The sequence below is a fragment of the Camarhynchus parvulus genome, chromosome 1, assembly GCF_901933205.1.
Source record: "Camarhynchus parvulus chromosome 1, STF_HiC, whole genome shotgun sequence".
In the NCBI taxonomy this organism is placed as follows: domain Eukaryota; kingdom Metazoa; phylum Chordata; class Aves; order Passeriformes; family Thraupidae; genus Camarhynchus; species Camarhynchus parvulus.
Genome location: NC_044571.1, coordinates 88,114,701 through 88,141,596, shown reverse-complemented (window position 1 = coordinate 88,141,596; position 26,896 = coordinate 88,114,701). Strand labels below are relative to the sequence as shown.

At 46.3% G+C, this 26,896-nt stretch overlaps 3 protein-coding genes across 3 annotated transcripts; 2 read left to right on the top strand and 1 right to left on the bottom strand.

Moving 5' to 3' along the window:
• The first annotated feature begins 5,072 nt into the window (after nt 1-5,072).
• Nucleotides 5,073-5,603, top strand: LOC115903230 (epidermal differentiation-specific protein-like). Its single transcript, XM_030947535.1, has one exon. The coding sequence runs from the start codon at nt 5,073-5,075 to the stop codon at nt 5,601-5,603; it is 531 nt and encodes a 176-aa protein (XP_030803395.1).
• A 7,483-nt stretch (nt 5,604-13,086) lies between these two features.
• On the top strand, nt 13,087-13,638 carry LOC115903221 (epidermal differentiation-specific protein-like). Its single transcript, XM_030947523.1, has one exon. It carries the CDS (start codon nt 13,087-13,089, stop codon nt 13,636-13,638), a length of 552 nt encoding a protein of 183 aa, XP_030803383.1.
• Nucleotides 13,639-19,654: 6,016 nt separating this feature from the next.
• LOC115903216 (epidermal differentiation-specific protein-like) lies at nt 19,655-20,185 on the bottom strand. The gene has a single exon (XM_030947508.1). The coding sequence runs from the start codon at nt 20,183-20,185 to the stop codon at nt 19,655-19,657; it is 531 nt and encodes a 176-aa protein (XP_030803368.1).
• Between the last annotated feature and the right edge of the window lie 6,711 nt (nt 20,186-26,896).

Here is a 26,896-nt window from a genome sequence, read left to right as displayed (position 1 = left end):
TCCCAGTGTTGTGACTGAACGTGCAGCAGTCATCCAATAGGATTCTGTCATCTCTCTTTTTGCTGAAAAAGGGGTGTTCAGTTGTTGTACTGAAGAGCAGCAACTGGGAAGTGCAGCAAACAGAGGAAAGCAAAAAAAAGGGGAGTTTGTGTGAGATACATGCTAGGCAAAATAAGGGCTTTTTTTTAATTCCCCCCCTGAAGGGTTTGGTCGTGAATGTATTTATTAGCATGTAAGCTGTTCACAGTTTTGGGTTCTGTGGTCCAGTGGCATGTTCCTATGTTGCATTTTTGGGGGCCGTTTTGCTTGAGAAATAGAAGTTGGAGAGTGAAAAGTGGGAAAGAAACTTTATTTTTGCGATGAAGAATTACATTACTAGCACTAACAACTGCTAAGTGAGTAAAACCCAAATACCACCTTCTCCAACCACAAAACCAAACCTCCAAAATAAAGGAACCAGTGTTCTGCTGCCTTGAGTCCAAAACTACCAGACAAAAACAGCAGACAGAAATTGGGGGGTATACCTCATTTGTGATTTTATTGGTTTCTTAATCCTCTTGTTTTAAAGTAAGGAGTAAAAACAGATGAGTACTGAGATATAAACTGAGATATCTGCAGTGATAGAGCAGGATAGGAGCACAACAGGACCTGGTGGTTGAAGGAGTTTGTTGTTAATTAGATTCTTCTACCGTTGTACCTTTTCCAGCACTGTGAAGTGGGTGCATATGTGACGTCCACAGCTTTAAGTGAAATTGTTTTATTACCCTGCAATCTAGTAGTAAATAGTCTCTAAAGAACGAAAGAAAGAAAGAAAGGAAAAAACCTAGAAAGCCAGTTTTATGAAAAAGATGAAAATATTTTAGTCTTTATTCTTCCCTTGCTGGAGTGTTTTTTGCATAACTGCACTTTTTCAAAGAATCTGTGTGTCATCGTTCATCTTGCTCCTTCTGTTGCTTTTGTCTGCTGAGGGCAACAGAGGGGTTTATCCTCCTTCTCTTAGCTTTTCACTTTTGTCTGATACTTTCAGATTTTGAGATACCACTGTTTCTGCAGGAGGGGGATAAGGGGAATTTTAGGAAACATTGTTTCCCATAAATTTGCTGCACCCGAGGTGTTGTGTCCGGCTCTGGGGAGCTCAGCACAAGTCTCAGGCCATGGACCAGTTGGGATGAGCTCAGAGGAGAGACATGAAGCTGATCAGAGGGCTAGAGCACCTCTCCTGTGAGGAAAGGTTGGGAGAGCTGTGGTTGTTCAGCCTGGAGAAGGCTGTGGGGTGACCTTGTTGTGGCCTTCTAGTACCCAAAAGGGTTAAAAGAGAGCTGGAGAGGGACTTTTCAACAAGGGCACTCAGTGGGAGACCACGGGGAATGACTTCAAGGTTAAAGAGGGCAGGTTTAGCTTAGATATTAGGAAAAATTCTTTACTGTGAGGGTAGTAAGGCACAGGAACAGATTTCCCAGAGGAGCTGGCAATTCCCTATTCCTGGAATAGTTCAAGGCCAGGTTGGATGGGACTTTGAGCACCTGGTCTAGTGGAAAGTGTCCCTGCCCATGCCAGGGGGGTTGGAATGATCTTTAAGGTCTCTTTCAACCCAAACCATTCTGTGATCCATAAGGAATAAAAGCAAACAAACCCAACCCACAAAGAAAACTTCATAAATTTTTCCAGTATCAGCCCCTCAACCCCACCCTGTGGCGCTCTGCACTGTTCAGTGACTTACTTCCTTGTGCATAAAGCACCATATAGGTGAGATTAACGACATTAAAAGCCATTTAGTTTTCAATCCAATAACACTAGGACAGATGGTCAATGACAACCAGGAACTCATTGCTTTCTGTGAACCTGGGAGCACAGGGATCCTTTTACCACGCTTTTGCAGTAGCACAAAAAACATGGCAAAGGATTCCATCATAGAGCATTCCATCATACATCACCTTTTGATTTTCCTCAAAGCCATGAAAAGCCCCACTGCCAGCTTTGGTGCTCTGCAGGGAGTATGTGCATGGCTGAGGAGTTCACTGCTGGCTGAAATGTAAAATTGAGAAATGTAAGCTACTCTGTACCATAGCTGAGATACACTCAAACTCAGGCTTTGTGATGCCTTCGTGGCTCACACATTTGGTCAAAGGTGCTTTCTGAGTCTGCAGGTTCTAGGAAAGATGGGAATGTTTCACTCATTATTAATTATGTCATTACACATTATTTGAGTTTTTTCAGAAACACAAGTAATGTGAGTAAAACATACTAGCAAGCTAAGAAGAATGAATGTTGTTCAATGGCAGTGTAAATCCATCCTATTCTAGGCTATTTTAGTCCCTCTTTCAAGCATTCCTCACATTGGTGTGCTCATTCTTCCTCCATTCTCTTTACCAGACAGTGGACACAATGATTCAGGAGTGGAATGGGGTATTCCCCTTTCCAGCAGCACTGAACTGTAGGCTGAGGTCACTGCAACACGCAAAAACATGTCCTAAAGGTGTGATTTGCCTGTTCAGAAAAGGGACTTCTCATCTAGCTGTTGCTATAATGTGAGGGCCTGTTTATCTTCAAAACCCCAAAATTTCAATTTACAAATTTCAATTGCTCTGCTTCCAACCTCTGTAGAGCAGCAAAACAATGGACCACATGGAAAAACCCCCAAAGGCTCAAGTATTTTTATGCTGGCTTAGTTTTGTGATCTGGCACACGATGGGCTCAGCCAAGCATCAGTGAAAGAGATACAGCATGAGGATTTGGCTGGATCTGGTGTACACGCTGCTTGTTTTGCAGGGATGAACTATCTCCCTTCCCAGCTCCGCATCTTCTCCAGTTACTTCCTACCTGACAGAGTAGGGGTGCCTCAAGTGAGCTAATGAAGATCCTATTGCTTTCTCCAGCAGCACAACAGCTTTCTGACATGCTAGCCAATGAACCTGTCTGAAAATATATTACAGAGTGAACCTGAAAAGAGAAGAAAAGAAAGAAAAATATTGCCACTGCAGCTCTGCCAGAGCCTCCTGGCCCTGCTTTAACAGCTCTGCCTCCCTGCAGCTGCTGAAGTGGCTACACAGGTGAGAAAGAGGAAGAGAATTTAGTTAAACCCTACTTAAATGCCCCCTCTGTCAAGTGGACATGTCCCACCAAAATCCTTTTGAAAATTAACATTGAATATTATATTTGCTTCACAGGTAAAGAAAAATCTGCAAGAGGCAGAAAAATTCTACAGCCTGGGTGTCACAAGGTACTTTGATACATTTTTATTACTGTGATTAATCTGCTTCTGGAGGAGAAGGATGAACAAGAACCAAAGTTCTAAGGTTTTATCAAGGGTTTATGCTTCAACAGACTTTTGAGCCCAAGCAATAACATGACTGGTTGTAGAAAGATCAAAATTTAAATAAAATAGTTAATGATTTTTGTTCACTTATTGACCATTTCTCAGTTCTGTTGGCTGAGGTGTTGCACAAGACTTCTGAGTGAGCTATAAATGCAAACAGGTGAGACACTCTGCACACACCACAGCCCTGCCCTGGAGGAATTACCCTGAGCTCTCCCCAGCCCTGCAGCTGACAGCAAGGTAAGAGGCACCCTTGGCACAGGAGAGCTGGAAGGGTTTCTTGGGCAGCTGCTGGGAAATGCAGGGCAAGGGAAGGAGGCTTTAGTGCTGGGCTGAGAGCTGCAGCACGGGCGTGAGGCTCTGCTGTGTGCGTGGGCAGAGACTGAAGCCATCTCTCAGGGCATGAGGAGAGGGATGGCTGCTGCAGGAGAGACAAACCTCACCAAGGGAGAGGCTGGAGGGGCCACTGATACACAATTCTCAGAGGTGAAAGTGAAAATATTCTACAAATTTATCTTGGTCATGGGATCTTTACGTTGTATCAGAAAAATTAAATGGGTCATTATTCATATTTTTTCTACAGGTAGAAAGTGATTATTGTAGTGGGTAATCACTAGGCACTAATCAGTCAGTGAGTCCAAGCTCACTTCCTCTCAGCTTCCAGATATGCTTTTATAACTGTGAAAAAATACATGGTTTTAATCACATGAAGTTTTTTTCCCAAAAAAGTGAGGTTTAAATGATTCAGGCTTTTAAATTGTGATGCACATGCCTTGCATGTTACCACACTGTATTACTATGGCTTTCAATCTTACTGGGGATATCTGTCCCTTCTCAGAATCAGCTAGAGGAATGGGTTTTTTAGTCCCATTTATTTGCCCTGAAATGTAAATCTTTGCTTCAGTAACTGTTACATGATTTAGAGAGGGAGCTGTTATCATAACTGACTGCTCATTACTGTTCCTGCAGCTGTTACTAATAAACACTGTGGCTTTTTAACTGTGGGGAATTAGATATGTGTATTGGTAGTAGTGTCAGGAAAAGACATTTAAAACCTGAAATTTAGTCTGATTTAAAGAGCTGATGCTTACAACTTGATTGCTTCTCAGTGTATGTCAAGAGAAGGAATCTCTTGATTTCAGTAAAATTCCATATAAAAAGAGAAATAAGGTGTTTCCGTGAATTTAAAGTTCATTTCTGCCCTTAAAAGATAGGTTTTCCCCCTGATTTTGTGTAAAAAATTCACATCCTTTTAGAAATTAATTGCATGTCTCACTACTTTCATATTGCTTTCTATGTGGCCCAGGAAACCTACTCTAAACAATGAGTGCCAGTTTCTAAAATATTTCTCAACTGCAGCATCAATTATCAACAGAAAGATTTATCATGAGTTGTACATTTTATTTTGTTATTATTTAGGGTACACCAACAAGATGTTAAACAAAATGCTCAGGTGTGCCTTGCAAGTATACATATTAAATGAAACTGGACTGTTGTGGTGTACAAATTTCATTTTACTTTTTTCTTCCAAATTGAAATTTCTGTGTTGTGTCCTCACTCTTTCACAGCTGCTGCTATTTTTATCTTCGGCTAAAATTGTTTTGCATTTCCTTTTTTACCTTTTGTTCCCTCTGGTTTCCAGCATTTCATGTCTGGTGTATAAAGGCCTCTTACAAGCATTGCTTGTTTTCTGTTTTAATTTTCTGTAGGCTGCCATCCAACAACAGAAAATCCAAACCCCAGAAGCCTTGCAGAGATGGGAAAAATCATTGTTTATGAGCATGCCAACTTCCAGGGTATGTCCAAAGAATTCCACACCAACATTGCCAACCTAAAAGATGCAGATTGGAATGATTGTATCTCCTCAGTGAGAGTAATCGGCCATCCTTGGGTGGCTTATCAGCATGCAGACTATAAGGGACAGTTACTGGTACTTGAGGAGGGAGATCATGACTTTGTTGGCAAAAAGATGAATGACAGGATCAGCTCTCTGCAGGTGATCACTGAAAATCTGCACCATCCCCAGATCACTCTCTATGAGCATGCTGATTATCAAGGGAAGAGCAGAATAATAAGAGAAGCAACCAACCTGACCAGGGGACACGACGATAACACCATATCTTCACACAAAGTTCAGAAAGGTGTCTGGCTGCTCTGTGAGCACGGTGATGGAAGTGGATTTCAATACATTGCACGAGAACATGAGCACCTTCCAAATTACAAGGCAATCAAGTTCAATGACAAGCTTTCCTTCCTGCGCCCCCTGCGCCCTGGCTGTGGCTGTTAGAATGCAAATCCGGCAGTGCTGAGGAGAGATGCAGTCCCAGCAAGAAATCTGAGACCTTGTTCTCTGCCTCTGCTTGTGCTGCCTTTTCCCCCAGTGTCACGAGACCACCGAAAGAGAGAGCTCTCCTGCCCCCATAAACGCCCTCTGCCATTGTCTGTAATCCATTTTGTGTTGGTGCCAATAAAGAATCTTTTGCAATCAGCAGTGGGTTATTTTATGCAGTGTTTAGTGTACATGAACATTTCACTTTCATGTAAAGATGTCTCTGTGTATCCAGAGAATGTTTTGTGTGGTCACTTGCAAATATTTTTCATGGATCTTTCCTGCAGAATTTTATCTCCTTACAGTTTCACTGTCCAGAAACATTGCAACCAGACTAAAGAGCTTGGTAAGCATTTTAATTATTGCTGTGATTAAATTATTGCTAAGCAAACTTTCACCTTGACCCTGTATTTAACTACCCCATGTATCTTAAGGCATTGATCATAAAATCCTAGAATCCTACGAAGTCAAGAGGTTGGGAGGGGCCTTAAAGATCATTCCAACCCTCCTCCTGCCATGGGCAATGAGACCTTCCACTACACCAGGTTGCTCAAAGTCCCATCCAGCCTGACCTTGAATACTTCCAGGAACAGGAAATCTACAACCTCTCTAAACAGCTTGTTTCAGTCCCTCACCATCTTCATAGTAAAGGACTTTTTCATAACATCTAATCTAAGTCTCTACTCTTTTAATTCAAAACCATTCCATCCTCATCCTATTACTCATTGCCCACTTAAGGAGCTGCTCCTGCTCTTTCTTATAAAGCCCCCTTCAAGAGCTGGAAGGCCAAAATGAAGTCTCCCTGGAGCTTTCTCTTCTCTGGGATGAACAACCCCAGATTTCCCAACCTGTCTTCATAGGAAAGGTGCTCCCACCCCATGAAAATCTCCCAGTCTGTGCTCCCATGTCTGGGATTGCCCTGACCCAGGTGCAGCACCTTGCACTTGAGCTTGTTGAACTTCATGAGGTGAGTATGGAATCACTTCTCAAATTTTTCCAGGTCCCTCTGGATGGAATCCCATCCTTTTGTTGTGTCAGCTGCACCCCTCAGCTTTGTGTCACCTGCAAACTTGCTGAGAGTGTCATTGATAAAGATCTTAAAAAGCACTGGTTCCAGAACAGAGCCCTGATGGACACCAGCTCTGCTTCTGGACATAGAGCCACTGACCCCAACTCTCTGTCTGTGTGGATATTTCCCAAATAGTCCACCCTTCAAACCTGTGTATCTCAGTTTGGAGACAAGGATGCCACATGTCAAAGTTCTTAAGGAAGTCGAGGTATGTGAGTGACATTGGTTGGCTTCCCCTTGTTGATGGCTGCAATCCCTCCACCACAGATGGCCACCAGATTGATCAGGCATAATCTGCCCTTAGTAAAGCCATGCTGGCTGTCTTGGATCACCTTCTTGTCTTGCATGTGCCTTAGAATTTCTTCCATGGGGATCTGCTCCATGATCTTCACAGGCATAGAGGAGAGGCTCACTGGTCTGTAGTTCCTCAGATCTTCCTTTCTCCCCTTTTTAAAAATAAGAGTGATATTTCCCTTCTTCCATTCACCAAGGATTCCACCTGAAGGCCATGACATTTCAAATATGAGGGAGGGTGGCTTGGCAACAACACCAGCCAGTTCCCTCAGGGCCCTGGGACACATGTCATCCAGTCCCATAGACTTGTGTCTATTCAGCTTCATCAAGTGGTCTCAGACCCGCTCTTCACTTACAGTGGGAGGGACTTCTCTCCCTCAGGCACTACCTGCAGCTTCAGCGACTCCAGAGACGTGGGAAACCTGACTTCCAGTGAAGACTGAGGCAAGGAACACACTGAGTACCTCAGCCTTCTCTACATCCACTGTGAGGCATAGTGGAAATTTTCCAGGGTAGAAATCCATTTTGATTTAGGTGGAATGTACATCTTTAAGTATGTAGCTTGCTGTGTTGTCTGGCAGCAAAAGCCTAGACTCAGAGAAACTGCTTCAGTGAAGGACAGAGATAAGGGGGAGGGAGACAGAAGGTGAGAGAGAGAGAGAGAGAGAGAGAGAGACTGCTGTGAGACCAGGTCAACCTGACCTAGGAATTTTTTCTGATAAAAAAGAACTAGCGGCAAATGTCATGCGAAATTCATAAAAATTAATATGTATCAACCTATTGTGAAATTGTATGCATATGTATTTGAGAGGGAGAGAAAAAGAGACCTGAAGTTCCCAGAGGTACACATGTCATTTTAAGGGAATGATTCCCACATGCGTCCAGCGCTGTAATAAACATACCAGCTTTACAACATTCACAAAAGTTGTGGAGTTTTGTTTATCTCCGCAAAACAATTGCCACCAGTTCTTCCTTCTTGTTTATTGGTGGGGAGCGGGCATCATACTCCACTTGGCCTTGTTTTTTTGCCCAGTGTTCTTGCAGAAGCCCTGGTGTGTCAGCCCACACAGGCAGGCAACTGGGACAACTACAAGCTTGTGGCTGGAACACAAAGAGTAAAGCTATTTCCATTTCCATGGGCTTATGAGCACCCAAACTCTACAGGCCAGCTACTCTGGTGCTTGAGGAGGGGGAACACAGCATTGTTGGTGAAAGATGAAGGACAGGATCAACTCTGTGCAGCTGATTGCTGAAAATCTGCATAATCTGCACATGAAGCCCTGAACAAGCTGTGCTATCAACTGCTGGGCTTTGTCCCACTTAGAAATAAGCACTGCAGGCTGTGCTGATGTGTCAGCCACTCGTGCTCCTCTGCTTGGCTCAGGTGGGCAGGTGCAATGGGGATGGCCTAGAATCCATGTGTTTTGGGGCACTTTGCAGCCAGTTTCAGGTTTTCTTGCTCTGTTCACCAAAGTGGGATTTCCCAATTCAATTCCAAGAGCATCTGGCATTCTTCCTACTCTAGAACATCTGTTTTATAATGGCAAGTCAACTGGCAAATGTCACCTTCTACCCAAAAGATTTTGTGGAAGAAATTATTTTGGAAGTCTTATTGAAGTGCCTTGATCATGTCTGAGCGATCCCTTTCAGAATCTCAGCATGATAATGACGTTACATAGGCACTGTTAATAGGAGAGGGATTATTTTGGATGTCTCTAGTTATATTTCCTAGGAAATACACTTAATGATATTTCCTTTTTGAAAACCACCATTTCTTACAGAGGAAAGAAGGTATTCTCTTATTTTCTGGGCATATGTAACTGAGAAGTTCCTTACAGCCAGGAGGTCTCTGAGGCAGATTTCTCTGAGTTTTCCCTCTGTTTCTTTTGGGCAAAGAAAATATCCCAAAGCTGCTGTTACTCTGATTTTAAGCAGTGGACATTCCTGTCTGGCTCTGTCTCTCCTGGCCATCAGAGAGGGGATTTTCTTCACTTTGGGGGCTGTGAGGAGGTGGCCTAGCTGCCCTTGGGGTGCAGGGCAGTGCAGACCAGCTGGCACGTTCTATGCTGCTCAGTTAGCAGTACCCTTGGAATCATGTTCTCTGGTCATCCTCACCCCTCACCCTCATGGCAGATTTTAGGAAGCCTCTCAGGAGGAGACATCAGCAACCATGGCATTCCCTACTATACTTCTCACATGAGGTTTATCCCTATAAAAGCACACTGTGCAATACTTTTGCACAGTAAAGACTAAAGCATTGTCATCTCTACCTGCCAATCCAGGAATAAACTGTACCTGGAAGTCCCAAACCCTGCTAAATTACACATGGTATTAAAAAGAGTAAAACAACAACTGCTTGCAAAATCAACAGTCAGCAAAAAACCTTCACAGAGGGGATTGTTAATCCACAGTGCAAATGGACATTTGAAGAGAATGCAGGATAAGGAAGGCTTGTGGTATTCCAAAAGTAGATGTCTAAACAAGAAAGCTTAGACACTATGGCTGTGACAGAGAGGTGACATATACACAGACTCAGCTTTTCTTGGCTTGATCAGAAACATCCTCAGAACAGGTTCAGGCGTGTTTGGGTAAACACGGAATATAAAACATGGGCTTAAGGTCAGGTCTTGTATGTAAAAGGTAAAAGGTGATGTTACACATTAACCACTTCTGTTATTTCTTAGTGATGCTGTGTTTGTTTCCGTGTTTCAGGGCTCTGGTGCAGCTCCTTTGGGGCAGCTTTTTGAAGGAGCCAATGTGACTCTGCACCTGCAGGGCAGCTCCATTGCCCAGGCAGCCTCCACCAGAGGAGTGCAGGACACCAGCAGACAGGATGTTCTGCTGCACATGCCTTAACCTATGGGCTTTTGGCTAGATGATTTAACATTCCCTCAGGGAAACTCAAGCTCTTTACCAAGTACAAAATTCTCAAACTTGCTGTTTGCAAGCTAGCAAGTTTTTACTGTGGCTTTCTTCCCTACTCATTTCATCTGCTACTGGAATTCCCACAGCATGAATTTACAGAATCTTTTAATGTATCCAACACTGAAAAGCCATTGTGGGAAGCAGGGCTGAAGCAACTTATTTTTTCCCCATATGCATCTTCAAACACATCTTCCCTTTACCCAACAACAGAACTGCCCTACTTTCAATTCTGCTCCTGATGCTTCCTTTAATTTTTTCTTGGTTTCCTTGTCAGAGTATTCCTCCCCCTTATGCTGCTGTGTTTTCCTGGCAGTGCCTTATTGACTCTGTGTTAATCAGAGCAATCCTACAGCAAAGCTCAAGTGAGATTCTCCATCCCTGTAAATCAAATCTCAAAAAATGCAAAACGTGCTGCTGACAAAAGCAGTAATGAGAGACTTTCCTTCAGGGATCTGTAGAGGGCATCAGGAAAATAAATGTGACACACTGAAATGTGTGCAGCTGGTTGTTCCTATAAGGAATTCCCTTCCCTGGAGGTAACTTGGTTTTGTCATTTACACGGCCCCAAAGCTCAGTCCACTGAACAGTCTCCCCACCAAATCTCTGTGCTTCCAATTTTGAAAGAAGGAAGTTGTGGGGACCATGCCAAAGGCCTTGCAGAAATCCAGGTAAATGACAACTGTATTCCTTCCCTTTTCCACTGAAGTAGTTGCTCCGCTGTACAAAGCCAGTAGGTTATTTGCACTGGACTTTGCTTTGCTGAAGCTGTGCAAATCACAAATCACTTCTCTGTCTTTCATCTGCCTACAAATCCAGAAAGAGAGAAGCAGGAAGCAGTTTGAGTTACTTAATTGTTAACACATCTCCTTGCCAAATCACCCTAACTAAGCAAGTTAAGTGAGTAGGTGAATACCCTGATAAAAGAGAAGAAATCTTTCTAGGTCCTTCTCCCTTGAGAAAGTACCATCTCTTGGAGCAGAAGTGCTGTGCTGCTGGCACCTAAATGCCTGTGCTGTCATTCACACAGTGAGGTCATGATAAACCTTATCGGATCAATGGAAACCGTGAACAAATGGTGAGCCCCAAGGGTCTGTTCTGCCGCCAGTGCTATCAAATGCCTTCCTTGCTGTCACAGCCATGGGGTCAGGTGCACCCGCAGCGAGTTTGCAGAGGACACCAAGCTGAGTGGTGTGTTGCCATGCTGGAAGGAAGGGACTGTTAAGAAGGACCTCAAGAAGCCTGAGAAATGGCCTGATGTGCACCCCATAAATTTCAGCAAGGCTGAGTGCAAGGCCCTGCAACTGGATGTCAGAGCAATCACCAGGGGCAGTGTAGGCTGAGGAATGAATGGGCTGAGGGCAGCCCTGGGGAGAAGGAACTGAGAACACCGGTGGATGAAAGACTGGACGTGACCTGACACTTGCCACCTAAAAAGCCAAATGTGTCCTGTGCTGCAGAAAGTGTAGCTTGCAGGATGAGGGAGATGATCCTTCCCTTCTAATCTGCTGTGGTGAGACTCTACCTGGAGTACTGCATGCAACCCTGGGGTTTCCTGAACAAGAGAGACACAGACCTGTTACAGCAGATCTAGTGGGGGGCCATAGAAATGGTCACAGGGCTGGAGAACCTCCTACAAAGAAAGGCAGAGGGAGAGGCTCTTTACTATGGCCTTTCAAGATGAAAGAGCATAGGTTGAAGCTAGACATTATGAAGAAATTCTTCACTGTGAGGGTGGTGAGGCACTGGAAGAGGTTCTCTAGAGAAGATGTGGGTGCCCCATCCTTGGATCTCCCCCCTTAGTCAGTTTGTAGGCAGCACCAGCTTGGGTGAGTGTTGTGTGCTGGAGGGTAAGGAGGCTCTGCAGAGGGATCAGTGGGGCTGAGGCCAATGGAATGAAGCTCCTCAAGGCCGAGGGCCAAACCCTGCCCCGCAGTCACAAAAGCCCCACACATGGTTGCCAGCAGGTGAACATGAGCCAGCTGTGCCCAGGTGGCCAGGAAGGCCAGTGGCACCTGGCCTGGATCAGCAATGCTTGTCCAGCAGGAGCAGGGCAGGGATTGTCCCTCTGTGCTCATCACTGGTGGGGCCACACCTCGAGTGCTGTGTCCAGTTCTGGGCCCTTCACTGCAAGAAAGACATGGAGGAGCTGGAGTGAGTCCAGAGAAGGGAACTGAGCTGTTGAAGGATCTGGAGCACAGGCTGTTGAAGGATCTGATGAGGAGTGGCCAGAGGAGCCAGGGTTGCTCCAATCAATGTGTCCCAGTTACTGTGGTTCAGACGGCTTCTGAACAGGGACAGACATGAAGCCACATTCTAAGGTCACTCACACTTCAAGGAACTTTTGAACCAGAGCAATGAGATGTCTGGCTGTAGGGCATCAAAAGCAAGATAGAATATCAATGATTTTTGATCCCTGAGCATGACATCAACCACTCGCAGTTCTTGGAATTGGGTGATTTTCACTTTCACTTCTGTGCAAGTATAAATGGAGGCAGGCGAGACACTCTGCACACACCACAGCCCTGCCCTGGAGGAATTACCCTTGGCTCTCCCCAGCCCTGCAGCTGACAGCAAGGTAAGAGGCACCCTTGGCACAGGAGAGCTGGAAGGGTTTCTTGGGCAGCTGCTGGGAAATGCAGGGCAAGGGAAGGAGGCTCTAGTGCTGGGCTGAGAGCTGCAGCACGGGCGTGAGGCTCTGCTGTGTGCGTGGGCAGAGACTGAAGCCATGTCTCAGGGCATGAGGAGAGGGATGGCTGCTGCAGGAGAGACAAACCTCACCAAGGGAGAGGCTGGAGGGGCCACTGATACACAGTTGAGAGGGGTGACTGTGAGAGTGTTTGAAACTTAATCTTGGGTATGCCCCTAAACCAACACACACAACTAATTTGAACAGAGTAGTTGTGGGCACGTCTTGTTTTATGTCTTCCCTAAAAACGGAAATTTCTGTCATGCCCTCACTCCTTTCCAGCTGCTGCTGTGTTTCTATTCTGCTAAAAACTTTCTACTTCTCCTTTTCTGCATTACACTTCTCATAATTTTCTGTCTGGAGTAGAAAGTCTTCTTACAAGCTCTGCTTGTTTTCTGTCTGCCTTTTGTGCAGGCTGCCATCCAGCTCCTATAGCAAGAAATCTGCACCCCAGAAGTCCTGCAGAGATGGGCAAAATCATCATTTATGAGCATGCCAACTTCCAGGGTTTGTCCAGAGAATTCACCACTAACATTTCCAATCTAAAAGATGTAGATTGGAATGATATTGTCTCCTCAGTGAAAGTAATTGGCCAGCCTTGGGTGGCTTATGAGCATGTTGATTACAAGGGTCGGTTTCTGGTGTTTGAGGAGGGACAATATAGCTCTGTTGGTAAAGAGATGAATGACAAGATCAGCTCTCTGCAGCTGATCACTGAAAATCTGTGCAATCCCCAGATCACTCTCTATGAACACGTTGATTATCAAGGGAAGAGCAGAATAATAAGAGAAGCAACCAACCTGGCTGCAGGACACGACAATGATATCATGTCTTCCCACAAAGTGCAGAGGGGTGTCTGGCTGCTGTGTGAGCACAGTGATGGAAGTGGATTTCAATACCTTGCCCGAGAGCACGAACACTTTCCAAATTACAAGGCAATCAATTTCAACGACAAGCTTTCCTTCCTGCGCCCCCTGCACCCTGGCTGTGGCTTTAGAACGCAAATCCTGCGGCGCTGAGAAAAGATGCAGCCCCGGCAAGAAATCTAACACCCGGATCTCCGCCTCTGCTTGTGCTGCCTTTTCCCTCAGTGTCACAGGACCACCGAATGGCAGCGCTCTCTGCTGTGCTGCGCTGCAGAGCTGCACTTCTCTATCCTGCCTTGCACGCTTCTCCCACGCACTAATGCAAGAATCATCAGGCTTGATCATATGAAAGAGTGCCCAAGCTAGAGGAGGCATGCCACATGTGTGAAACCTGTTGTACCCTCAGCTGGCATTCCAGAGTCCTGGCCTATGGAATGTAGAAGCACTGCACCTTGTGTCTGTGGCTAAGTGAAAGAGAAAGTGTCAGGGCAGAACCAGCATCACTTCCTTTGTCATTTGCATTGCAATGCCCTTGTGGTGCTGTGGCCTCTGCCATTGTCTGTAATCCATTTTGTGTTGCTGCCATTAAAGAATCCTTTGCAATCAGCAGTGGGTCTGTTTTGTGCATCTTTGGAATAGATAAATATTGCACTTTCATGCTGAGATGTCTCTGTGAATGCAGAGAATGGTCCCCACAGCCACTTGCAAACATTTTTTCTGGGATGTCTCCTGCAGAATTCTGTTTCCTTCTGGTTTAACTGGCCAGGAACCGAGGGGTCAGGCTTGACTCAAAATGTCTTGGTGAGCATGTAGATCATTGCTGATCCTGGCCAAACTCTCACCTCCAGATTGTACCTGGCTATCACACGCTTGGCTGTATCTCCAGGCAGTGATGGTAGGGATGATGCAGTCTTTCACTGCCCTAAATCACATCATAAACAGAATGTTTTCACTAATTTGAATTCTTGAATCCTAATGGTAAATCCTGCCTTGTTTTTTAAACCTGTAATAGCCTGATAGGGAATGAGGAATGACAAGGTAGATCAGGAACAGTTTAGTCTTGTGCAAGTTCAGCTGGACGGGCAGAGTCTCAGCCCTCCTGCAGCAGCGCCTGATGACAGCTGCACCCCTGAGCTGGGCACTGTGGCAGCTGTCCCATGGCACCTCTGCCCTGCAGGGTTCATCTCCCTCTGTGCTGACCTGCTGTGTGCCCTGATTTCCTTGCCCTGGTCACAGACAGGAGCTGCACTTGGCCTCTTTGAACCTCATGAGGTGCCCATGGTGCCAGTGCTGAAGCTTGCCAAGGTCCCTGGGGATGGTCCCTGAGGACAGTTCTGTCTGTCTGTCTGTGTCTGGCATGTCCAGCTGAAGCTGTGTTCCCTGTGCTGAGACTCAGTGTCCCTCTCAGCTCCCTGTGCCTTCCTGCAGCCTCTCTCCTCCTGTTCTCACCCACTGACACAGCCCTGGCCACTTTGCTAGCGCTTCCTGTTCCCTCAGCCGCCTGCAGGAAATATTTGCACAGCAGTGCAGTGACAAACCTTGCTGTCCCACACTGCTGCCTCTGCCCTGGCTTCATCACCAGCATGGGACAATATCTGCCCATTCTCCATCCTGCCATCAGCAGCAGCTTGAAGGAGAAAATCTTGGAGGTTCCTTCCAGCCTAAATTGTTCCAGGAGTCCATACACTGTGCTTGGAATGTGACAGGCACAGCTACCCCTGCCCGAGAGAGGAGTGCAATCCTACAGAACAGCCAAGGAAAGGTTCCAGGAGGGATATGGATGGGAATGTGTCAGAAAGTTTGCATTTGCTATTGCACAATTTTTTTCTTTCTAATCAAAGACAGTATCCAAACAACTGTAGAAGCGTAGGGTACCAAAACTCTAGCAAAAAAATTCTTGTAATTTTTTCAGTGATAGGAGGATGAAGTAAAGGTGGAGAAGGACTTTGAGCCTTCAATAGTGGGAATAACATTTGACAAAAGAGCAGGTGAGAGCCAGTGGAGGAATGGGGAGAGAAGTCTGATGTTGGAGAAATAGAGTTCATAAATGTCCAATAAGTAATCTCCAAGTTATTGTACACATGACTTGATGATGACATTTTTTCAAGGAAATTTAACAAAGAATGCAATTAGTCAGAAACTGACAAAGGTTTTTAAATCTTCCTTAGAGTTACTGACAGAGAGATTTATTCAGGAAAGGACCTCCCTAGACCAAGGCCTTTTTCACAGCAGAGATACCACCAAAGGAACACAGGTTACTCGTGGCCATCTTCAAGTGATTTCTTAACAACCACAGGAGTGGACATTCCCCAGGGTCTCTGGCCTCATCAAGCAGCAGACTGGACCTGAGTGCATCCTAAGGTCACTTTCAAACTGAATTGTCTTGTGACCCCTCAATCCTCCTGCCTTGCAGCATCACTCAAGCTCATGATTTACGGATCAGGACTGGCAAATCCGAGTATTACCTGAGCTGTATTGCTCCTGAGGAATCTTGCTCTAAAGAAAGGGTCTCAGTTGATTATCTCACATTACAGATGTGCATGCTCACAGCAGATTTATTGGCTAGTCTGTCCTGCAAATACCTCTCTCCTTCCCTCCCTCTTTCTTCAGAACTTCTCAGGAAAAACACACAAGCACCTCTCTCCCACAACACCCTTACATCCTGCTTACAATGTCTTCTGGATTTCTGACTCATTTAGAGTAAGAATCATGTCTAGGACACCACAGAGGTGCTACCCACAATTTCATCCCTGGTCCATGCCTTCTTTCAGAATTCCTGAAAAATTGTCTATCCGGGAAAGAAAATCTTTCTGCAAAAGAAACTCGGAGTATTGTGAAAGGATCAGAGGAAAGAGCAGCTGCAGCCGCTCACAACAAACTTCCCTGCTTTCCCCAAACAGAAAAGTTACCCTATTTCTGTGTGCATACAGCAGCTTTATCACTCATTTAACAGCAGAGAATAATTGTTTGAAGCACTTGAGATCCAAAAGGTCTGCCCCATTATTGATTTTCTTTATCCTGTCTCATCAGTGATTGACTTCTAAGCAAACTTTCACTGTAGGTTTGCCAGTTAGGAGAGCAGTTTGCTGCCACGCCAAGGAGAGCACAAGAAGATTGCAAATTGATTCTTTCAGGAGGTGCATTTGCAGGAGTGATCTGGTGTTTCATTGATGTTATCTCACATGCCTCTCTCAACACTGAGGTTGCTCGGCCATCGTTGCTTTCCTGATGATTTCAGCCAGATGCCCTCTCACACTCACAGAGTTGGCTCGCTTGACTCACACATCTCAACTCTTTGGAGCATGGTCAGAGGAAGAGAAAAGCATCCTGGTCACCTAAGTCCAACTTTCATGTAGTCCGTCAGCAAAGGATTTTCCTGTTTTGTTCTTTTCAATACAACTACCTCCTTTTTAGACACATTTTGAAGAGGAGCTGTTCTAGTCAATACTTCTGTACAGGTTTTACCCTACCTCAGGCATGACAGTATTGAGTATATGCAACCCCTGAGAGATTCATTCCAGCCCTGTCTGAATGGCTTCTCTCTCTCTCTCTCTCTCTCCTTTCTGTTGGTGGATAAGAAGTTGAAGGGCACTTGCAACCTGCACAGCATCAGAACTGGAGGAGCAGGGCAAGGGAAGAGTTTATTCCATCTCCTCTGAACAGAGGGCACACCTGGAGTACTGCATCTGTTTCAGATGCCCTGTTAAAAGGTCAATGTGAACAAAATGGTGGAGCCCCATAGATGCCACTGGATGGCACAGGAGCATCCCATGAACCAGGAGAGTCTGAGGGGCCTGGTCCTGTTCAGCTTGCAGAAGACAAGGCTCCCTGTTATCAGAGGGGCTCAGCAAAGGACATCTTCAGAGAGTCTTAGATGGCAGCAGGGAAACTCAGACATAGAATAAGGAATAAAAAACTCATGCCAAGGATTGCACAGCCCTGGCAGAAAGGCCAGAAACCCTGAGGAATCTCCACCCTTGCTGTTTTTCAAAAATCTCTTGAAGATGGCCCTGAGTAATTTGTTCTCCTTTGGTGGTGTCTCTGCTTTGAAAAAGATCACAGATTAGGGAAATCCTTTCCAGAATAAATATTTCTGTCAGTAATTCTAAGGAAGATTTAAAAACCTTTGTCACTTTCTGCCTAATTGCATTCTTTGTTAAATTTCCTTGAAAAAATGTCATCATCAAGTCATGTGTACAATACCTAGGGGATTACTCGTTGGATATTTATAAATTCCAATTCTCTGACATCAGAGTACCCTCCCAATTGAGCAGCTGCTCTTAGCTGCTCTCTTGTCAAATGTAATCCCCTCCACCTTTGAAGGGTCAAAGTCCTTCTCCACCTTTACTTCATCTTCTGATTACTGAAAAACCTGCAAGTATCCTTTGCTATTAAAAAAAAACACACAGAAACAAAAAAAAAAAAACACAACAACAACAACAACAACAACAACAACAACAAAACACCAAAAAAACCCCCTTTGCAATAGCAGATGTAAAAGTTCCTGAAACCACCCGATCCATATCCCTCCTGGAACCTTTCCTTGGCTGTTCTGTAGGATTGCACTCCTCTCTTGGGCAGGGGTAGCTGTGCCTGTCACATTCCAAGCACGGTGTATGGACTCCTGGAACAATTTAGGCTGGAAGGAACCTCCAAGATTTTCTCCTTCAAGCTGCTGCTGATGGCAGGATGGAGAATGGGCAGATATTGTCCCATGCTGGTGATGAAGCCAGGGCAGAGGCAGCAGTGTGGGACAGCAAGGTTTGTCACTGCACTGCTGTGCAAATATTTCCTGCAGGCGGCTGAGGGAACAGGAAGCGCTGGCAAAGTGGCCAGGGCTGTGTCAGTGGGTGAGAACAGGAGGAGAGAGGCTGCAGGAAGGCACAGGGAGCTGAGAGGGACACTGAGTCTCAGCACAGGGAACACAGCTTCAGCTGGACATGCCAGACACAGACAGACAGACAGAACTGTCCTCAGGGACCATCCCCAGGGACCTTGGCAAGCTTCAGCACTGGCACCATGGGCACCTCATGAGGTTCAAAGAGGCCAAGTGCAGCTCCTGTCTGTGACCAGGGCAAGGAAATCAGGGCACACAGCAGGTCAGCACAGAGGGAGGTGAACCCTGCAGGGCAGAGGTGCCATGGGACAGCTGCCACAGTGCCCAGCTCAGGGGTGCAGCTGTCATCAGGCGCTGCTGCAGGAGGGCTGAGACTCTGCCCGTCCAGCTGAACTTGCACAAGACTAAACTGTTCCTGATCTACCTTGTCATTCCTCATTCCCTATCAGGCTATTACAGGTTTAAAAAACAAGGCAGGATTTACCATTAGGATTCAAGAATTCAAATTAGTGAAAACATTCTGTTTATGATGTGATTTAGGGCAGTGAAAGACTGCATCATCCCTACCATCACTGCCTGGAGATACAGCCAAGCGTGTGATAGCCAGGTACAATCTGGAGGTGAGAGTTTGGCCAGGATCAGCAATGATCTACATGCTCACCAAGACATTTTGAGTCAAGCCTGACCCCTCGGTTCCTGGCCAGTTAAACCAGAAGGAAACAGAATTCTGCAGGAGACATCCCAGAAAAAATGTTTGCAAGTGGCTGTGGGGACCATTCTCTGCATTCACAGAGACATCTCAGCATGAAAGTGCAATATTTATCTATTCCAAAGATGCACAAAACAGACCCACTGCTGATTGCAAAGGATTCTTTAATGGCAGCAACACAAAATGGATTACAGACAATGGCAGAGGCCACAGCACCACAAGGGCATTGCAATGCAAATGACAAAGGAAGTGATGCTGGTTCTGCCCTGACACTTCTCTTTCACTTAGCCACAGACACAAGGTGCAGTGCTTCTACATTCCATAGGCCAGGACTCTGGAATGCCAGCTGAGGGTACAACAGGTTTCACACATGTGGCATGCCTCCTCTAGCTTGGGCACTCTTTCATATGATCAAGCCTGATGATTCTTGCATTAGTGCGTGGGAGAAGCGTGCAAGGCAGGATAGAGAAGTGCAGCTCTGCAGCGCAGCACAGCAGAGTGCGCTGCCATTCGGTGGTCCTGTGACACTGAGGGGAAAAGGCAGCACAAGCAGAGGCGGAGATCCGGGTGTTAGATTTCTTGCCGGGGGCTGCATCTTTTCTCAGCGCCGCAGGATTTGCGTTCTAAAGCCACAGCCAGGGTGCAGGGGGGCGCAGGAAGGAAAGCTTGTCGTTGAAATTGATTGCCTTGTAATTTGGAAGGTTTTCGTGCTCTCGGGCAAGGTATTGAAATCCACTTCCATCACTGTGCTCACACAGCAGCCAGACACCCCTCTGCACTTTGTGGGAAGACACGATATCATTGTCGTGTCCTGCAGCCAGGTTGGTTGCTTCTCTTATTATTCTGCTCTTCCCTTGATAATCAACGTGTTCATAGAGAGTGATCTGGGGATTGCACAGATTTTCAGTGATCAGCTGCAGAGAGCTGATCTTGTCATTCATCTCTTTACCAACAGAGCTATATTGTCCCTCCTCAAACACCAGAAACCGACCCTTGTAATCAACATGCTCATAAGCCACCCAAGGCTGGCCAATTACTTTCACTGAGGAGACAATATCATTCCAATCTACATCTTTTAGATTGGAAATGTTAGTGGTGAATTCTCTGGACAAACCCTGGAAGTTGGCATGCTCATAAATGATGATTTTGCCCATCTCTGCAGGACTTCTGGGGTGCAGATTTCTTGCTATAGGAGCTGGATGGCAGCCTGCACAAAAGGGAGACAGAAAACAAGCAGAGCTTGTAAGAAGACTTTCTACTCCAGACAGAAAATTATGAGAAGTGTAGTGCAGAAAAGGAGAAGTAGAAAGTTTTTAGCAGAATAGAAACACAGCAGCAGCTGGAAAGGAGTGAGGGCATGACAGAAATTTCTGTTTTTAGGGAAAACATAAGACATGTGCCCATACCTGCTCAGTTCAAATTAGTTGTGTGTGTTGGTTTAGGGGCATACCCAAGATTAAGCTGTAAACACTCTCACAGTCACCCCTCTCAACTGTGTATCAGTGGCCCCTCCAGCCTCTCCCTTGGTGAGGTTCGTCTCTCCTGCAGCAGCCATCCCTCTCCTCATGCCCTGAGAGATGGCTTCAGTCTCTGCCCACGCACACAGCAGAGCCTCACGCCCGTGCTGCAGCTCTCAGCCCAGCACTAGAGCCTCCTTCCCTTGCCCTGCATTTCACAGCAGCTGCCCAAGAAACCCTTCCAGCTCTCCTGTGCCAAGGGTGCCTCTTACCTTGCTGTCAGCTGCAGGGCTGGGGAGAGCCAAGGGCAATTCCTCCAGGGCAGGGCTGTGGTTTGAGCAGAGCATCTCACCTGTCTGCATTTATAGCTCACTCAGAAGTCTTGTGCAACACCCCAGGTGACAGCATGAAAAGCGACCAAAACTCTCCAAAAGCCAGATCAGCCACAGTAATTCAGGCACACCAAAGTACATTGTGACACAAGGGCTGTGGAAGTTTCCTGCTTGTGGCAATTTGTAGTCTTGCCCTCCAGGGAAGTGCTTAAAATGCACAAGGACTTTTATGAGATTTCCTAGTCACAGAGATGGCATTGGAGCACCAGGTTTTTTTAAAAATTTCCCTTTTGTCCTTAGAATCATGGAATCATTAATTTTGGAAAAGGCCTCCACGATCATCAAGTCCAGTCTTTGGTTGTGAACCACCATGCCCTGTGTCCTGGTTCAGGGCAAATTTTGGAGAGAGCCCCCAAAGGGCCCCTCTAGGAGAGGAGATTCAATTGGCCCCTCCCCTCAACTGGTTCGGGAGGAAATACCTCCTCAGATAAAAGTGGAAAAAAGCTGTTTAATAAACAATAAAACCTAAACAATGTTAATCAGTAAAACCCCTTGCTGCTCCAAAAGAGATGACAAACTGAGAAAGTCCCCTCCCCGGGTTGCAGCTCAGCTCACTCAGTCTCTTCTCAGCCCCTCAGGCACTGGCAATGCCGCGGCCCAGGCCCGGCCCGGTGGGCCCCAGGTGTGAGCTGCCGGTGCTCTGCTGGTGTTCAGGTCAGAGCAGGTTTGAACAGGTCCAGAGAAAGGAAAACAAACCACAGTCCAGGGAGCTTCTTTGCCTCAGCTAGCTAAACTAACTAAAGCAAAGAAGAGCTCTGTCCTGCTGTCTGTCCATCCACAGACAGCACAGTCCAGGAGCAGGAATGTGGAGGAGTGAGTGCAGTGTCTGAAAACAAACTGCTGCTTCTTCTCTGCCCCCTTCACTCTCTGGAACAAGTCCTAAAGGTGCAAAACTTATTATTCAGCATAAACAGAACAGGACTACTGGGGATAAAAGCATCATATAGTCAACCCAGGATACCCAGTAAACAATATTGCAAATGTCACTTCTCCTTGTGTTTTGGATATTTTCAGGGATAATGACTCCACCACTTCCCTGGGTTGCCCATTCCAAAGCTTAACTACTCTTGCAGTAAAGATATTTTCCTTAGTCACCAACCTGAACCTCTCCATACACAAGCTGAGGGCATTTCCCCTTGCTCCATCATTGGTTGACTGGAGAACAGAGCGACCTACTTGGCTACATCCTCCTATTTGGAGTTGTGGAGAGTGATAAGGTCCCCCCTGAGCCTCCTTTTCCTTCAGGATAAACATCTCCAGCTCCCTCAGCTCTTCCTTATCAGACCTGTGCTCCAGACTCTTCACCTGCCTTGCTGCCCTTCTCTGGACTCCAGTACCTCAATGTCTTGCAGTGAGGGGCCCAAAATGAACACAGGATTCCAGGTGTGGCCCCACCAGTGCTGAGGTGGGGGAGGAGTACAGGAGGACAATCCCTGCCCTGCTCCTGCTGGCCACACCATTGCTGATCCAGGCCAGCTGCCATGGGCCTTCTTGGCCACCTGGGAACACTGATGGCTCATGTTCAGCCCTCGGAAGTTGTGGATGCCCCATCCCTTGAAGGGTTCTTTAGGGGCCCTTGCAGCCCAAACCATTCTGTGATAGATGTGTTCATGTATATATTTATGTATAGTAATAGATGGGCATGGTACTGTTGTAGATGATAAACAAAAGCGCCAATGTTGTTGTCTCCAAACCAGACAGAAGATCACAGTGGAGAATCCAGAAACTGGGGGTAAATAGAAACCAACTAATATGATGTAAAACCAACTTCAAAGTCAGAATTCTAAAGCAGAGGCATGGCAAAAGACCGCCAGAGATCTTTGCAGATATTTATTTTGTGCAAAATACTGAATATTGTAAATGGTGCTTTATACTGTCAGTTTTGTAATTATACACTTGAATATGCTTAGAGATGGTGTTCCACACTTGTCAAGGCACAATCTTGCGCTAAGTATGACTGCAAGCATTTCCCTAGTTCAGGCTGAAGTAAATGCTTCAGATAATGTTTCTTTTAAATATTTTTCTTGCATCAACTGTTTCTATTTCTGTCTGTGGAACAAGAAAGCAGAGATTGTGCTGCCCCAGCTTATTTTTGCTTTTGAAATCTTTGATCCAGAGATTTGGTTCTCCTCACTTCCTGATCCTCCTTTCTTTTCTTCACTACACGGGCACAAATTATGTCCTACCTCAAGTTATTCTCCCTGATGCCAGACTTTGCTGTCAACCTCGAGAGCTCTTTGCAGTGCACTGAAAGATCTCATGGTCACAGGATCCAAACTGATACTGACACAGAGCTCTTATAGCAAATAATTCCTTCTGTGATCACACAGGTGACAACACCTTTGGTGTACTCTTGAAAACTCTGCCTCTGTGATTCCTGGGATCTGAGACTGTGGAACACCCAGCATGGCCATTTTCAGTGGTGCTTCTCCAGCAATCTGCGGGACTTGGTGAACAATCTACAGGGAGCACTGAAGGAAGACAGTTGTTGGAGTGTGGAGAGTGTCATTACTTGATCACATGCTTTGAGTGCTCCTGGGATTCTGCAGAGTTGCAGAACACAGCATCCCATAAGCTCTGGGGCAATGAATCCTGTGGTAGGGTTGTCCTTCTTCATTCACAGCTCTACACGTGTCTCCTCCTGTCTGGCTAAGATCTATCGTGCTCTTTGTGTCTGCAGCTTCCAGCACATGGAAATGTAAAGTGTGGGAAGACCAACTTGTAAGGGTGTGTGAACTACGACAGCATCTGCTCTATGAAGTTTATCTAACAAAGACCTTCCTGATTCAAAAGGAATCATAAGGGTGTGAAATCCCAGCAAGGTTTGAGCTGGAGCAGCCAGCAAGCAGGGCATGGATATAGACAGGGCTTTCAGACCAGCAGGAGACTTGTGCTGGGATTCAAGGCACCCACGAGTGCCAGAACAGCAATGAGAACAGTGTCTGGTGTATGTGGGCTGGCTCAAGCACCAAGCTGCACTAGCCAGGGACTAGGAGACCCCAAGGGGTGTTCTGGTCAGAGAGCCCAGAGCCAGGTGTGAGACTGGACAGGCTGGGGGCTCTCAGTCCCATTGGGAGCACGAGGTGCTTGTGGCTGTGGAGAGTGAGGATGTGCAGGTCTTCACTAGAGGGCTTCCATGTGAGTGGGCTGCAGAGGAGGAAGGAGATGGGGCTGTCTGTCTTCCATTCCATTCAGTGGGAGTGCTGGTGGTGTCAGCTGTGGGGTGGCTGAGGGCAGCCCCTGGTGTGTGCCAGCCGCTCCCGTGTCCGTGTCCATGTCCTTTCCGTGCCCAGGTGCCTGTCCCTGGGTCACACAGCCAAGCCCAGCACGGGCTGCCCCTGCAGCCTGGCCAGTGGCACTGGGAAATGCAGCCCTGGACAGAGAGCCTGCAGCCTGGGCTGCAGCAGCTGAGCAGGAGGAGCTCCTGGGGCTGAACTCTGCTCATCCTGAGCTACCCCTACACACGGCACTCAAAAAGTGACTTGGCCAGACAGAAACCCTGGAGCTGGGGCTTTTCCACAAAAAAAAAATAAACACTCTTTAACTTAACTTTAGTGTTCTTTCCTTTTACTTTCAATCTTGATCAGCTGTTTGTACAAACTGCCATGAGGTTTTCTCAGAAGAGCATCTTGTGTGTTGAAATCCTACAGATCCACAGATACTCTCTCAGTTCTCTTTTTCTTGCACTTGTGCTTGGATGTGATTGTACTTCTACTCCCTGGCAAGCAGGAGAGCCACATCGTGAAAAATTTCCCTTCCAAAAAACCAAATTCACCACGAAAGCCCCAAATATGAAACTGAGGAGAGACAAATTGCAGGGACACATTAATTGCTGAGTGCAAGGACAATGCAAAGGAGCTCATTAGACCCACTGGGCCAATGTCAGCACTCAGAAATCCCCATCAGGACAGCATGGGTCTGACAAGGCTGAATGGTTGGACAAGGGATGTGGATCATCTTTATTTATAGCAGGATTCCTCACGAGCAATATGGCTCAGGAAATACTGGGATTTGCCTGTCTTGGTCTTTATGTGATGAGCTTGAATGATCCAGGGAGCCAGGAGGATTGTAGGATTGGTGGGTAATTGAGGTTGGAAGTGACCTTTGATTGCCATTGTGTTCAGTCAGTTGCTTAACACAGGGACAGCTGTGAGGTGAATTATGGTTGCTGGTGGCTTTATCCAGTCAGGTCTAGAAAACCTCTGAGTATGCAGATTATCCACCTTCTCTGAGTGGTGTGATTTAAAATTTTCTGACATCATTATGAAAATTTTTCTCAGCCATCGAGGTGACAAGGCTAAGGATTCTCAGAGGGGCTCAGCAAAAGACATCTGGAAAGGGTCTTATCTGGGAACAGGGAAGCTCTGACTGAAAAAAAGGAAAGTAACCATAGCCCTAAGAGTTTTTCAGCACTGGAAGAAAGGTCAGCGATCCTGGGGAATCTCCACCACAGGAAATGTTCAAAAATCACTTGAAGATGGCCACGAGTAACCTGGTCATGTTTGGAAGTTGCTCTGCTGTGAACAAGACGTTGGACTTCCCCAATCTACCTTTCTGTCAGTATTCTAAAGATGGTTTAAAAGCCTTTGTCACTTTCAGCCTAATTGCATCCATTGTTCAATTTCAATGAAAAAGTTTATTCATCAAGTTAGGTGTACAACAACCTCAAGTTTACTTGCTAGACATTTATGAACTCTATTTCCCCAAAGTCAGACTTCCCTCCCCATTCCTCCACAGGCTCTCACTTGCTCTTTTGTCAAATGGAATTCCCTCTATTGAAGGCTCAAAGTCCTTCTCCACCTTTACTTCATCGTCTTATCACTGAAAAACTTTCAAGAATACTTGGTTTGATTTTTGGATGTGACACTTCCTCATTTGTTTGGATTCTGTCTTCGATTAAATACACCCCAAAACAAACCTCAGCAAGAGCAAATGCAAATTTCCTCGAACATTCCCATCCAAATCCCTCCTTGCACCATTTCTTTCCTGTTTTGTAGGCTTGTACTCCTCTCTGGTGCACGGGTAGGTGTCCCCATGACAGGCCAAGGAGAGTGCACGGACTTCTTGAAGCATTTAAGCTGGAAGGAACCTTGAGGGGTCTCTACTTCAAGCTGCTGCTCAGAGCAGGATGGAGAATGGGCAGATATTGTCTCATGCTGGTTATGAAGCCAGGGGAGGGAAGTTGAAGTGATATTTGCAGTATGGATTAGTGGGCGTGGTGGTATTTGGGCAAGGGTTGGGCTTGATGATCTTGGAGGCCTTTTCCAAAATTAACGATTCCATGACACTAAGGACCAAAGGGATTTTTTTTTTCAAAAACTGGTGCTCCAATATCATCTCTGTGACCCGGATATCTGGATTGGGTATCTCCCATAAAATGTCCTTGTGCATTTTAAGCACTTCCCTGGAGGGCAAGACAACAAATTGCCACAAGCAGGAAACTTCCACAGCCCCTGTGTCACAATGTACTTTGGTGTGTCTGAATCTGTGGCTGATCTGGCTTTTGGAGAGTTTTGGTCGCTTTTCATGCTGTCACCTGGGGTGTTGCACAAGGCAGTGAGCTATAAATGCAGACAGGTGATGCTCTGCTCACACCACAGCCCTGCCCTGGAGGAATTGCCCTTGGCTCTCCCCAGCCCTGCAGCTGACAGCAAGGTAAGAGGCACCCTTGGCACAGGAGAGCTGGAAGGGTTTCTTGGGCAGCTGCTGGGAAATGCAGGGCAAGGGAAGGAGGCTCTAGTGCTGGGCTGAGAGCTGCAGCACGGGCGTGAGGCTCTGCTGTGTGCGTGGGCAGAGACTGAAGCCATCTCTCAGGGCATGAGGAGAGGGATGGCTGCTGCAGGAGAGACAAGCCTCACCAAGGGAGAGGCTGGAGGGGCCACTGATACACAGTTGTGAGGGGTGAATTGTGAGATTATTTTGTTACTTACTCTGGGAGATATATGCAAACCAACACATATAGCTAATTAAAACTGGGTAGTTATGGGTATGTACCTCATTTTACATTCTCTTCCGA